Here is a 15,311-nt window from a genome sequence, read left to right on the forward strand (position 1 = left end):
TGATCAACAGATTAATTGGAAGTTGCCGCCATTCTTCCAATTATTATTTTTTTAAACAGATAGCCCCCCCCCCACACACACAAAGACACACAAAGACACACACAGACAGACAGAAACAAACACAATGTCAGATTAACACAAAGTAACATGAATATTTGATTTTGTTAAGAAATGACCAAGCAGCAACCTCCGGCCTTGAAAAGTGAAGCCAATGCAGAAATGTCAAATCCTGCAGTTTGTCGAGTGTCCACTAGAGGCTGGCTGCAGGAACACAGGAAGTCACATACACACAACAGCCAAAAAAGTTGTGTTTACAGCGGCTGCTGCCGATGAGCCTCTGGAGCCCCCTGCAGGAACAGATGTATGGAAATAACGTAGATTTGAAGCCAAGTTTTTACTGGCTTTAAAATAAAACTTTAGTGAAATGTCATCTCTTGGACGCTGATGGTGTGCAGACAAGACAAGGAAAAACAAAACAGTCTAATCAAATCAAATTTATTGAATTTTTAAAGGGGTGCTCTGAATTCACAAGTTGCAGCTACAGTACATAACTCCTCTTTTATTAACATTGTTTTTAAGCTATTTCGTAAAACAGTCCATTCTCTTTTCAGATCGGAAATTTCCTCAAAATAAAAAGGTCACGCTACAAAAAAAGGACAGATGCATCGAATCTGATATTTATATATATATATATTTTTATATATATATATATATATATGTATGAAAAATTAGAACGCTATCAAAAATTATGTGGGGCAGCGAGTGGTAAAGGTTGTGAAAGGTTCTGCGCTAACGTCAGTTACACACCCCATGGCAGAACAGCGAGTGATATGGACAGCAGGTTAAGATTCAAATCCAAAATCTCCAGAAATATACACATCCACCTATGTGACAAAGAAAATGATTGAAACAAAAACACGGCAACAAATCAAGACAATATATCTTTGCTTTAAAGGGTTTGAACCTTAAATGATGCATATTCATTAAGAAAACAATATGGTGGGATTTGCTTGAGAATTTGAATATTTAGATTAAATGCTAACAAATATGAAATACTACAGATTATTAACATGAAGACCTTAGTGCAACAGAATCAAAGGACGACTTTTTCTCTCATTCCAACAGTAAATGCATAGCAACTTATTTAAAAAAAAAAAGAATTAAATCAAATCAAAGTTATTAATGACCGCTGAGGACACCAAAGTGACCTGAAACAGTCATTCTTCTTTAAGGATATGAGGAAAGTGATGATAATGAAGATGATAAATACGGCCACAACCTGTAAACACCGCCTGCCTTTGTAGCCAAGAGTTTTTTTTATTGTCATTTGAGTGCGGTTCATGAGCCTAATTCCACATTTACATCATAGCAGAGAAAACAAATGATTAATATTTATAGAAACCCGTTCTGACTTTATCATGTTTTTTCTTTCCCAGGTCAAAGGGCACCTGGAGGAAGCAGGACCCACCCTGAATTCATGTGTGAAGCAGCAAACTCGTACATAAAGTCGGGGCGTGGATGGCCTAGCGGCTTGGTCGCACCCCATATAAGGAGGATATAGTCCTCCAAGCGGGCAGCCCGGATTCTAGTCCAGCCTGTGGCTCCTTTCCCGCATTTCACCCCCCACTCTCTCTCTCTCTCTCTCTCGCTGGTTTCTTACTCTATCCACCGTCCTATTCAATAAAGGCAAAAAACCCACAAATAAATCTTAAAATTCACATCTCATAAATCCACCAAACTGCCGGGTGACCTATGCATGTGTTAGCTTCACAGCGCTAGCACATCAGTTTGTTTTTATTTTTGTATAACTTTGGATGTAAATGACTTTAAGATAAACCATGCCTTCCTCAAGCAGGACATTCAATAAAGGGAACATGGACACCGACATTTGCCACTCCTGTTTCTGTTGAGGCGTTGCCTTGGGTTTTATTACGACTTAAAATGTACAAAGTGTATGGTTAGCGCTTGCTAGCACTCAGGGGAGCAAATGTTAGCATTGAATCTGCAACCACTTAGCATTTTGTTTTATGTCCTGAAGAGTTAACAAGAAGGGAACTCGCATTAAAGAAAAACAGTTTGAGCAATTGTCTGAATGTTGCAGTACTACGTGCTAACATTTTAGCATCAAGCATTTGAATGGAGCCTAAAACATTAATGCTAAAGTTTTAGCATGGGATGAACAGTCACACAAAGTAGCCTTAGCAAAAGGCTAAAGTTTAAGCATCAAGCCTAAAACATTAATGCTAAAGTTTTAGCATGGGATGAACAGTCACCCAAAGTAGCCTTAGCAAAAGGCTAAAGTTTAAGCATCAAACATTGAGACTAAGCTATAGCTACTTGAGGTAAATATGTTGCAGGCATTTGCTAAAGTTGAAGTCAACCATGACTCAACATATTTAATATTTAGTGTTAGCTTGAAGCAAGATATGACTCATCAATATAAGATAAAGTGTTAGCATGAACCCTACAACCAATTAGTAAAAAAGGAGCGAGCTCTACTTAAATGAGTGCAAGCAAGAGGCAGACAAGTGCTGCATGTAGTGTAGGCCTCTGCTAATGCTACACACATGCTAATTTTGGTGTCCATGTTCCCGTTCAGCGAGAGTCACAGTTAAAGTTAGGGATGTAGCGATACACTCAACCCGCGATACGCTATGTATCCGTTTGTTTTGGTCACGATTAATTACATTCTCATAGGGAAATGAGATCAAATTTAATATGTGGAAAAATACCACCCTCTGTTGGTCAAAAAAAAGTATTGCAACATTTTTTTTTCTCATCGATTTAAATTGAAATTGTGTTGCGAGGTATCGTTACATCCCATCAAATTCTCGCCTCACAAACAAGTTCAAGAAAAGCGGTATATCTTTTCAACGTTAATGTTTTTCTGTAACATGTAAAGTTTATAATCGCGGCCATGACTTGGACTATGTGTTCACAATATGTGCCTGAATTAGAGAAAGATGTCCCTCGACTGTAAGCTGCGTTTAGTGTACGTGCTAGCAGAAAAAATAAACTGTTGTTAAATGTTTTTATTACTTCCTTCCTTCCATCACAAATCCAACAAAATGTGTCACTCTCTGGGACGCAAGGAGAACATAACAAGACTACTGGGTAGTTTTGTTTTTAAATGAGAGGTGGATTATTGCATCTAAGAAAAAAGTAAAACAAATCTAAGTGGATCTCTCTTCGCATCGCAGCATTTCACTTAACGGACAGTCTTTGGTTTACCAACCCTTAGAAGTTAAAGTATCAACAATAAAATGCTTTAAATCGTCATATAGAAAAGAATCAGCATACCAAACTCGATGTTAATCATCTTCAGAGTCTCATCATACAACAACAACTTCATCAAACGTCATCAAACCCTGAGCGAAGAGGACGAGCTTAAGACTTTCTACATTAAGAAACGATCACGTGATGAAGAATAAATGATAAGATATGTGCACTCTGCTGGCCTTCAGCCTTTCATAACTCTTACTGAGGGGCTCTCAGGTTCTGGATCAGATGTTTTATGTGTCTAACATGACCACGTGGGGCCGTGATCGGGACTTTGTGTGACTATGGAACAAACAACTGAAAACTGTAGTCAGGTCGGTTAGCTTAGCTCTGGGCTAACTTTAGGCCAAACCAAAAAAAATATGATATTGTTATTTGATTATTTGATTTAACCAAAAACGAGGTACCGTGTACTTGTAACTTTTTCTGTACTTTCAAAAACAGTCTGATGATCCCGCCCCGCCCCGTCACTCTATTCTTGAGTTTTATCTTCAACAAACTGGGAACGATCGTAGTTCTTCTGACGCCTTTTTGAGGGAACGATTTCAGCTCTTCCTTTGGAGAAGATACTCTCAAAGAACAAGAGGAACCTTTAGACACTTAAAGTACAATAATGGGTTAAACACCCTCGCTGATGCATCACCAGCAATCACCATGTCTGATAACCTCTGGAACAGCTCCGATGTAGGCCTTAATAAGTGAATCCAAACAAATACGATGGATCATAAGTTTGGTTCACGTTCACACATCTCCTTTGGGAGAAGTTCACACATCTCTTGAAACCCAAGTCACAAGTGACGCAGAGTTTTAACCATGGTGACCTCCATCTTGTTTTTCAGTATTTGATGCTACTATAACAACTGCAGATTGGCAGACATCACTTCAGCGCTCTTATTAAAAAGCCCCTGAAGGTTCTTCTTTTCCTCGCAGGTAGTTTAGCAAAGTTTTGTCTGACAAAAACAAACCCCAGTGTGTTTAGTCATTGTGGGTTTAATGGAGCAGGGCTAGACATTACATTTGAATTCTTGACACATATTCTCACAAATAAATATTTTCTGTTTTTATTCACCGGAGGGACTCTTAAAAACTGCCTGAATGAAAAGCTACTGCGATCAAAAGCAAAAAGAACGAGAACATTGGATGATAAAACCAAGGGGAAGTGAGGAATGTTATGGTTGCTATCCTTTTATGTCGGTTAAAATTTTGCAATCAACTTCAAACCCTCTTCTTCTGAACCGTTAGCTTCAAAGTGACCTGTCAAAATCAGAGCAATGGGCAACGGGAGGTTTCAAATGTCTTAAGGTTATCAAAATGTTGAATGCTTTAATACCTTTTCATATTGTGTGTTTTAAAATTACTTTTTAGTGTTGAAAAGCTCAGAAACTTTAGTAGAATTTGAACCCAAAGCTGCTGCAAGAGAAAGACACGGAGCGCCGTCTGAATTGTTCGAAACACATCGGCAACGTTTTGATACCGAAATGTTGCCGATGTTTTTGTGCAATTCAGACAGTGTGACGGATGTAAATCAATTAAAAACAAGAAATTACCAAATATTGGGTGCCTAAGACTTCCATTTTGGTTGCTGTGGTGTTGAAACAGGTCATGATATATTTTAGATGTTTTCTTGTATCCTATTAGAGTTTAACATTTTTGTATCCCGACAACCCTAAAATGTAAAAAACTGATTCTTGCAAAGGCAAAATAAAGGCGCACGTCTATAAATCGCAAACTCGCTCCGCAAACTTGACCTTATTGTGTAAATGCAGCTTCTCCAACTCTAGGTCAGAGAGGAAGGATAGCTTTATAAACACACGTCAGGTGGCATTGCTGTCAGATTTAAACTACCCAGAAAACCAATCATTCATCTGATTAGTATCACTGAAAACATCCGGTGAATTCCAACTCAGAGCATTAAAACAATCCCTCAGGTCAGGGTTTTAGTGTATTAGGTGTAGTTGTGTGAGGTCACTGTGGCTGAAAAACTGTAAATAAATATATATGATGGCAGCAGACCGCATAGGAAACATGCACAGCTTAATAGGAAATGCTCTATACTGGTGCTGCTAATTCCAACTGGCCCTGTTTGTAAAGTGCTGAGTGGACAAGCAGATAATCCTGACGACAGATGGCAGCAGAGAGGAGGGAGTGCTTGGTCTGCTCTCAGCAGTTTTTACATCACTGCAGAGTTCACCAGCCAAGAAAAGACACGAGCAGAGATGATGAGAGGAGGGAGGGAGGCTGGGAGGAAACACTGGTAAATAAACCGGCGACTATCGGCAAGACCTGCAGCTTGGAATCTTAGAAACAAAACAAAAATGGCTGACTTAAGTGGCAGCTGTGACAGAGAGCTGTGAGGTAAGTAGAAGAATGATGGTCCATGACATCATGTGAGTCAATAAAACTGATGGGAGATGCAGTCTTGGTGGTTGGTGAGCAGGACAGTGAAAAAAAAAAAAAAAAGGGTAAAGAGTTGGACTGAAAGCAGAACAAAAAGCCTGGGATGTTTCCCAGTCAGAGCGGCCCCGGTCAGCACTGGACAACAAGAGGCCTGCACTCTCCTGGACCTCAGCCAAGCCCGACAAACAATCCCATCATTCAGCTGCTCGGCTCGTCCGACCGCCCCTCATCCTCACGCTGCTCGTCAGCAAACAGTCTGTCTGTCCAGCAGCAAGACGACTCATCAGCTTTTCCACACCAGTGACACTACAGGTCCCACAATGCATCATCGGCACCCTGGGGCTTTCTCAGCAGTTTTTTGAAGCTTGAAAATGTGGGTTTGAGATTCAAATGAACCCTCGGATCACGGCTCACTTTCTTTCTTTATTAGAAATTTGAGACAAGCGTAAATGTTTGAGGTCAAACGATTTATCAGAATGTTAAATTCACAGCATATACACGATGAGTTAATGGGTCAATGCCTTCATTTTGTGTTACAAAAACAAGCTGTAACTTCTTGTTTTTATCTCTTCAAGCATGATATGTATGCAAACTTTTCTTATATGTGGATGGAAAAATATTAAACTCTCTCAGAAGATTCACTGCAACCGCCTCAGTTTGTCTGGAAAGAGCTTTAGCTTATGATGACCGCTGTTATATTACAAAACTTCAGATTCAGTCACTGGTACACTTTGTTTTCAGCATTTACAATAAGTGCATCCACATGCTCACTATAATCCTGGTTAGGATCAGGTTTGGACGTGTCCCCTGTTATGCGCCGTTTCATGTAAACTAGGGATGTGCCAAGCGACTCATTCATGAGCTGGTTAAACAGGAATATGAATTTAGATTAGCCAATCAGTGTCAAGGTAAGAAAACACTTAAGACACTCAGTGTCTAAATTGAGCACAACTTAAGTCACATTTCTTATGCAGTTAGCGTCTTGTTGATCTATGTTTCAGAAAGGAGTAGGATCACAGCATCTCTGTAGATGATGTCAATTTGGTTAGCATGGTGCGGCTAACGTTCCCAGCCTGGTGAACGTCAACATGCCTGTGATAAACTTGTGTGGTGACTGATCCGGCCAATAAGACAGTTGAACCTGACACAGCCTACATATCACAATGCTCCTACGAGATGCTGTTTGCTTACTGTGCTGGTTTACATCCAGGCAGTAGAGCGAGGAGAGACAGTCCATTAGCCAGGACTACAGTCGGTCTACGGCTACAGCCCCGGTACAGTTCCATTGAGGGCCGATGTATGAAGATATTGATTATTATTTTAAAGGACTAGTAATTCTGGAGCTGACTAGAGAACGTTTAGTCGGCTTGCTGCACACATCCCTGATGTAAACATCTTTTCCTGGAGTACTCCGATAAAGACCAGAACACTGAAGCATGTAAACACCTTCTCCAGGATTCTGAACTATCTCCTTTGGTGTGGAAAATAGCGACTGAAACGGTGAGGGATCCGGTCACATCTGCCCACAGATAACGAGACACCTGGATCCTGACAGAAACATGTCTACCAGGAAATACAGAACCAGGTTTAAAGTGTTCCATGTAAATATCAGAGAGGGAAGAAGATCAAAACCAGGACTTCTCGAGAATGCAAAAAGCACTTATTGATCTGCACTTCACAGTGGCTGCTGTCCCGCTAAAGTCACACGAGCTCACTTTTACACAAAGAAGAAGAAACTGGCCTTCATGAGGGGAAACCATCAGATGGAGTCATTCGCTTTAACGCTCTGGATCTGTATGCAACATCTCAAATATTATGAAAGAGGTAACATTAACGCTAACATGAAAACAAAACTTGTAAAGTCGAGTATATTCTACTCTGAAGATGGGGACTACAACTAAGCGAGTTAAATTCCTTCTGATTCAACCTTCTTCTTGATTTGTTGAAAAAAGCGACACCTCCATCAAAATCAGCGTTCCAAACGGAAAAATGTGTCTGCGGTCGTAAACTTGTCTCTTTGTTTGCTACAAAAGTTGTGAATACAGAAAGATATATATTTATATTTCTTTTAAGCATTAAATCAACTTCAAGCTGTGGAAACACCAGTGAGGTATATTTTAAAAGACAAGCGGAGGATTTTAAAAAAGAAAAAAAGAGAAACATTGGAGGATGAATTTTCTAGTCCGAGTGTAACTAAACGGTCCCAAAGTATCTGAACTGAACAGAGCATGTTACGGTGATATGACGTGACCTTAATAGTGTGTACATGCACCACAACCTGTTTTTTTTTCTTTTTGCATAGATTAAATTTGCAGGATATAAAAAAAAGGCCATTTAATGCACGATACGTCGATTATAAAGCTTAAATGACTGAGTGAATATTATCCAAGGAGTTAAACTAACATCAGGGTTAAGAAGGATGATAATAGTCTCTTTTTTAATTCTCTGATATGAATAAGTTAAAACTCTCCAGATCCACAAAGTGAAGCCTCTCTCATCTCGCAACAGATTTGTAGACTAATGTCTTTATGCAACTGTGAATGCAACAAAACGATAAAAAAAAAATTAAAAAAAATGGTCTTCTCAAGTCAAACGTTTAAGATATACGATTTTAAACTATTTTCTTGTAATGAAAATAAAAACATGATGTAGATACATGGAGTATATACACAGCCCTGTGTGAAGGGCTCAACGCCACACAAGTGCATGTTCACCTCTGGAGCCTCCCGGACACTAAAGAGAGACGGTTTGATAAAACGAGGATTCAGGAAGAATCCCTCCTGATAAATGAAGACGATATTGAAAGGCTCAGAAGTGTCACTCCTTCGTCTAGGTTTGACCTGTTGAGTCGCTGCTCACCTTATTGCTCTGACCTCTGCCCTGAGTTTGTCTCAAATTGGGCATTAACCCCACATGTCCACATAAACCCCCTCTGTGGTGGGACAAGCTGACCCATAACAGGTGAAAACAAACGCTCCATAAACTCCACATTAAACTGTAAGTGACCATTAAAGACCTTCGTCCCGAGCTGCCCCACATCACACAAAAGCTGTCAGTGGCCGACTCTTTCCAAGTTACCAACGAAAAAGGTGGGACTCTATTTCAACTTTTCCAACAAAGTTTTCAGATTTTTGATAAAAGTTTCTGGAAATTTAAGATGAAAGTTCAGAAAATTTCAGCTTTTTTGACAATGTTATCTGAAAGTGTCAAAACATTTCTGACTACAGTTTGTGAAAAAGGTACGTCCAAAGTTTCAAAACATTTGACGCTGAAAGTTTAAGAAAATTTCCTTCAAACGTTTCTTAAAATTATTTGAAGAAAGTTTCCAAAATGTTTTCCAATTACATTTTCTTATCATGTTTCGATCAAACGTTTCTGAAGGGATTTTTTGACAAAATTTCCGACACATTTTTCAAAAAAATTCTGATGAAAATTTCCGAAAATGACTGACGATAGTGTTGAAACTTTTTTAATGAAGCTTCTGAACATTTCTGACAAGTTTCCAAATATTTCTGACGATAGTTTTCTGAAACAGATTGTGGATTTAAAAGATGAAACTTTTTTTCAGTAGCATTATAATCTGCTCGGTAAAAACCCGCACATGCAAAAAAATAAAACAGGTCTAGAGGAAAAATTTTAAAAGCTGAATTTCACCAATCAATGCACTTGGGTGTACATCAATCCAAATACACATCAGATATGTTATCCTCACATGGCTTTATGTTTTCATTTTTAAGACAATCAAAGCAGTTTGGTCTGCAATTTTTTTTAAGGAGTTTCCTCGTCGACTGAACTTTTTAAGAAAAATAAAATACGGCATGCACGTGTTTTCTGCCATGCTTTTTGGGGGGGGAGGGGGGGAATGTAAATGAGGGATGGATCCAGCAGTTGAGGTAATCCCCTGTCGTTGCCATAAACATTCAAAGATACTGCCAAAACTGAATTCAAAATGACAGCAGAAACTGTAGTCTTTGTGCAGCATTGATTCCTGCGTACAGAGCGAGCACTCTTATTTTGAGGTTCAGCCGCTGGATACAAATGAACCAGGGCCAGAAAAAGTGTGAAGGAGGTTGCAGTGAGGAACACGGGATTTGTTGCTGCAGTTTTTTCAAAAAAAAACTGAAGTGAGAACTACAACCAAAATGAACGGAGGTAAAAAAGTCAGAACCTATCACATTAACAGGGTTGCAAGCAAATGTCGTTTTTTTTTTTTTTTTAAGCTCTGAAATGGATGAAGCGACAATTTTTTTTTTCAGCTAATACTGCCTCATTTTTTGCATCCCCACCCACCACTATTCCTTATCCTTCTCGTCAAGTGTGATTAGTGAATGGATGGGAGAGGAAAACGCAACTATCCGATACGTCACAGCAAATCCATGAAAAATAAATACAACCCGTCGTATCAGCCACTCACACACACTCACGCTGTAACAGACCTTCCGAGTCAGCAGAGGCTGTAAACACAGTAGGAGTTAAGAGATAAGATAAAGTCTCTCCGTGGAGGCTTCTTCTTCTTCTGGTTCTGCAGCTTTTACTCCACATGTTACTCTCAGTGAAGCAAACATGACTTTTTTCTTTAGTGTTGTAAATGTTAAATATGAAGTAGCACTTCAAATAGATCCAGGAAAGAGCCAAATCCAGAAAAACAAAAAAAACACAAAAAAAAATAAAACAAATCTTCAAACTTCAGTAGTAGAACTTTATCCGAGGAGGAGAAGTCTGCTCCAGCAGCAGATTTGAAAACGGAGGAGTAAAAGTGTACGGAAAATGCCCAGGAGTTGTGGGACGAGAGCAGGCAGTCCTGGTGTACTACAGTACGATGGTGGGGGGTTTTTCGAATGTGATAAGTCAAAGTAGTGCCTGTTGCAGGAGTAGTTGCGTTAGTAGCAGAGTGTGCGGCTTGAGCGAGCAGTCGTGAAATCGGATTTCAATCATCCTTTGAATTGTCAGTGACGGCGGCCACAGGAGACGAGTCCTGACTGCGGCTGCGCTTGTAAAGACGGTAGCCCTTTCGGCAGAGCAGGACGAACCAGTAGACCTGCGGCGCCAGGATGCACGAGTTGCCCAGGTTGGTAAGGAGCGGCAGGTGGAAGGGGACGCTGTAGAGCGGGATGCCGTAGTGTTGCCCGTACACCCAGTACATGTAGGGGAAGAGGGCGATGCGGCACATGAAGAAGGTCAGCAGCACCATGCCGCCGTTGGCCTTGTGCAGCCAGCATTCCTGGAGGCTGAGCTGGAGGGGGGGGGGGGGGGGGGGGGGGGGAGACAAACAAAACAAGGGAGGGGGGGTAGAAGAAAGAGGATTTTAATGAAGTACTTAAATACAAACTGAAATATAACTGGACTTTGACAAGTTTTGACCCAGTTTGACATTTTTACTGTTTCAGGTTTCTGTGAAAAAATAAATAAACACTAGCTTTCTCCTCTTCTTCTTAAATGTTGGGTAGAAGTGTTTTTGATGACCTGCCCTGAACACAGAGGCGTAAACTGTCCAATCAAATCAGATGTCAGGCCTCTGGCTTTCCATCCCATGTGTAGTGTATTATTTCAATTGTTTGGAGTTTGGATGTCAGGCAGCTCAAACTAAGCTAAACATTTTAAAATGTGATCAAACAGTCCAGCTTTACAACAGGGTGCGGAGGTCTTCTTCCTCTGAGTATTCCTCCATATTCTCTCATCTATCTTTTATACAGGGTAATCCAATCAACTCAAGGATTTAGTAATGTGTCCGTTTGTGAATGAGTCGGCACGTTAATGTGAAAGATGGGAGCCGGCTCTAATTTCAGAACTGGTTTTCCTTTCCCCCTCGTTTTGATTTTATTTAACACACAGCTAAAGGGATTGGCCACATGGCATATCTCGCCCTGATTAAATGTTCCAATGTGTGTGCTCTCACGTCAATTTGGATGTGATGACAAAAAGCATCGAGGAGAGCTGAGGGATACCAAAAAAATAATATGACATGGCGTTATTCTGGGAATCAAACAGTTAAGTGTAATAATAACAATGATTAATTGTTCATAGCTCAAAGTTGATAAATGTAGTTGATGTAATAAAATCCAAAATGGTTCCCAATGAAGAGCTGTTTAGGAGTTGAAAGGGTCGACTCTTTGAGCTGAGCCAAATGATCCTGATCACAATTTCCATCACCAACAGGGTTTGTTTAAATCTCTGTTGAAATGATATCTCCTCATATTCTGTTTCACTTTGTTTGTACTTCATATTACAGGAATAAATAAAGTCAAGATGAGATCCACTCCTGTGGTTAACAAAGAAGAGTCCAGAAAATGGTTGAAGACGTTCGTTAGTCTTAGAGAATAAATATGAGAGACTTTGGAGAATGCCGGACATTTCATAGGCAGCATTTTAAACAAAAATCTCATCGCTCGTTAAACTTCACCAAAGCTGAATACATGTACTCTTGTCTGCTACAAGATGTTGACTTTTAAGGGATTGAAGGATTGCAAAAGGCAAAGATTGATTGGTTGTGATTTAAGATAACCATTCATGACCATCACATGAATGTTACATAATGTTTGCAGAAATGCATGACTACAGGCTTAAGCTGAGGCGTAACAAGACCTGATCTTATCAGAACATAGTATACTACTTCTTCACAAAATGTTTTAATTGGGTTTTTCCATTTGTTCATAGAGAGAAATATGGTTACTTTTTAATACATATACTGTTTATGATCAGTCGTGGTTGTACTGTGCAGTGCAGGGAAATCTCCAGGGGGAAAAATGAGCTCATTTAAAAAAATGATTCTTCATCATTGAACTGGGAAGCCCTCTACACAACAGAAATCAAACTGCACAAAGCAGTAAAAAAAAAAGAAGAGTCTTCTGTTAGTGCTGATGTAGTCCAAAGGAGGGCAGCGTTTTAAAGACAGAGAGGAGAGGTTGAGCTTTGCTTTGCTCTTTTTCTCTTTGCTGACACCAGATGTCAGCACAGACCTGAAAGTCCACACGGTCCACTGATTTCACTGAGACACACAGAACGGCCTCCTCTATTCTTAGATAACGGCTTCTCCACATCAGACAGTCTCTGACTGTGCAGCATGATGTATGTGTGGGATGTTAGTCCCAGTGTGTGGGATGGATCTTATGAATGGATGGCTTCAGAGGAGGTAGAGCCTGTGAACGCACCATGGCTTAAGGCTTTTTTTTTTTTTTGGGTGATCTATGCACCTTAATTATTGATGATACAGCGACAAGCGACATCCCAAATGAAATGCAGATATCAGGTTTTTGATGATGCAAGGAGGAAGCTGCACATCACCTGATGAGTATGCAACATAAACAGGATGCATGACTCTCTGTTCTGTCTGTTCTGGGAGAGAGTCAAAGAACTGATGCTACGTGGCTAAAGTACAAACCATATTTCACCTGTTATACAGAACGTGTTAAATATGGTTTGAAATGCCACGAATGCATGCATGTTCTTTTTGCAGAGAGTGGTATTTGTTTTTTGTGCTTTGCTTAAAAGGTGTTTTCCACGACTGAAAGTAGGGATTGATCACAATTTTAGAATACTCAAATAATCATTAGTTTATAAAAAAAAACATTTAAGTGTTCATGCGACATATATCTCATCTTAAAAAAGACATTTTATTTCCTCTACTACTACCAGATGGTGGCTGGAGCAATTAAATAACAAAAAGCTGCAGTCCCTCGAGTGTCCACTGGAGGCTGGCTGCAGAAGCCACATACACAGCCATTCAAAAAGGCCCGTTTACAGCCAGGATCACAGAAAAGACATTTGGGCTCAATAGGTAATTTCTTTATCGGCAGACACTGTTCAGGTGTGACTTCTTTTTTAGAACGTTTTTGAGGGACACAGGTTACTCATACATTACATTCATACAGAACATTAAGAACTCACAAATGTGTCAGGGTGATGTGATTCTGTCTAGGATAAAGACTTCAGTCACAGCAGGAAAGCACTGCTAGCATTAACCTTACCTTTTGATATGTTAGCATGCTAAACTAGCCTGCACAGAGATGGAAAATGCTACACAGTGGATGTGCTGTCAGTGAACAGGACGTCCCATTAAACTAATGAAGTTAAAGGTACGATCCTTGGCATTGAAAGCTATGCTCCATCACCCCTGAAGGAAGCAGACTTGTTAGCTGGACGTGAGAACGTTCACAGCTTACATTGGAACTCTGTTAAATCTATTCTTTACACTCTGATGCCAATAAGTAGAAGCTAATCTGAGATCTACTCCCGTCAGGCCTCTTTCTCTCAAGGCTGATCGGTCCCTTCTGCTTTGCCATGATGTCTGAAAATGTAAAATAGCTACATAATGTTTCTGGTATCCATACCCCATGCATACAGTTTAAGAATGTGAATGAACCCAAACCCAGGCAGAGTTACAGCCCAGTTGCTAAGATATGATTGGACAATCCAAAATCTGCCTTTGTGGTAGTTAAACTGTCCGAAACGACAGGCAGCCTCGACTCGGTAACAGGGTCAACACCTTCAGCTGTGTGAATCTTATCATAAACAGACCATGGCAGATGTATGAATTCCCAGTTCACGTCAGGTAAATGCACCTGTGCGCACATGCCGCCTCACCTGAATGAGTATTTTCCCCAGGGAGACGAAGGGTGTGCTGAGCTCCGTTAAAAACAAACAGCCGATGAAGAAATCCCCCTGCTCCCTCCTGAAGAACTGTGGAACAGACAAACAGAGAACACACGGAGTGAGCAAACAAACATGAGCATGGAGAAGAAGAAGAAAAAAAAACACTCACAGCTGAAATTCAAGGACAAGATCTGGAACAATCTGACTGGAAATGTGATGAGCAGCTGGGATGATATCAGGTATTAACCACGTGTGTTTTGTTAACGGTGACTCTGTTACATTTGGCCCTGAAGGTTAATAACGTGCACCCGCCCTTTAGAAATACAACGCAATTAAAAGCTCTCATCAAATGAACACAAAAAGTCATATTCATTACAATCTCCAAACCCATCAGCTTTACTGTAAAAGATCATAAAAGCCTCTTTTATCTTTGTGGCTTCCAGTGCAGCTAGCAGTTAGCATTAAAGGATTTCTGCTCATGACTTCCTTTTTTAGTTTTTTTGGATTGTTTACAGAGTAACAAGCAACTTGTGAGGCGAGGATTGAGTTGGAGTCGAGACCACATCTGAGAGGGACAATTAGCAAATATTAAATTCAGACAACGGGACTAGCTATAGGGTTAGAAAACACTAAAGAAATCAGTAAAAATGTGACATAATTTACTGTGTTGAACATGTGTAAACTGTTACCACGGTCCAAAACCACATCGCATTCACCAACATAGTAAAACATCAGATTTTCATAATGTTTACAGGTTATAATTTTCAAAAGGGTTATATTTTAAATAGCCTTTTAAATAACATTTTCAACATTTTTAAACAACCTTTTAGATAACATTTTGAATTACATTTTGGACTGTGTCTCCTCAACTGAAGCACACATCACTCTCCAGAATAGTCGTGATATTTTCAACATTATCAGGATTTGTTAAATAATTTGAAACGTATTATTTGAGTATTGTTTAGAGGAATTGTTTTATTTCATATTCCTGATTTAAGGCCTTTAGACGTTAGCGTCTGGGGGATGAAAATGTGAAAACTCTCTCT

The 15,311-nt window shown here is 39.9% G+C and overlaps 1 protein-coding gene across 1 annotated transcript in view; it reads right to left on the bottom strand.

Annotated features, from left to right (window-relative positions):
* Window positions 1–4,253: 4,253 nt before the first annotated feature.
* Window positions 4,254–15,311, bottom strand: part of LOC132988806 (ceramide synthase-like) — a 32,429-nt gene continuing 21,371 nt past the window's right edge. Inside the window, exons 4-5 of the mRNA XM_061056393.1 lie at window positions 14,257–14,352; window positions 4,254–10,909 (exon numbers count right to left, since the gene is read on the bottom strand). Of these exons, the coding sequence (XP_060912376.1) occupies window positions 10,604–10,909; window positions 14,257–14,352 (402 nt within the window). The 3' untranslated portion in view covers window positions 4,254–10,603. The remainder of the gene's footprint in view (window positions 10,910–14,256; window positions 14,353–15,311) is intronic.

The sequence above is a fragment of the Labrus mixtus genome, chromosome 14, assembly GCF_963584025.1.
Source record: "Labrus mixtus chromosome 14, fLabMix1.1, whole genome shotgun sequence".
In the NCBI taxonomy this organism is placed as follows: Eukaryota; Metazoa; Chordata; class Actinopteri; order Labriformes; family Labridae; genus Labrus; species Labrus mixtus.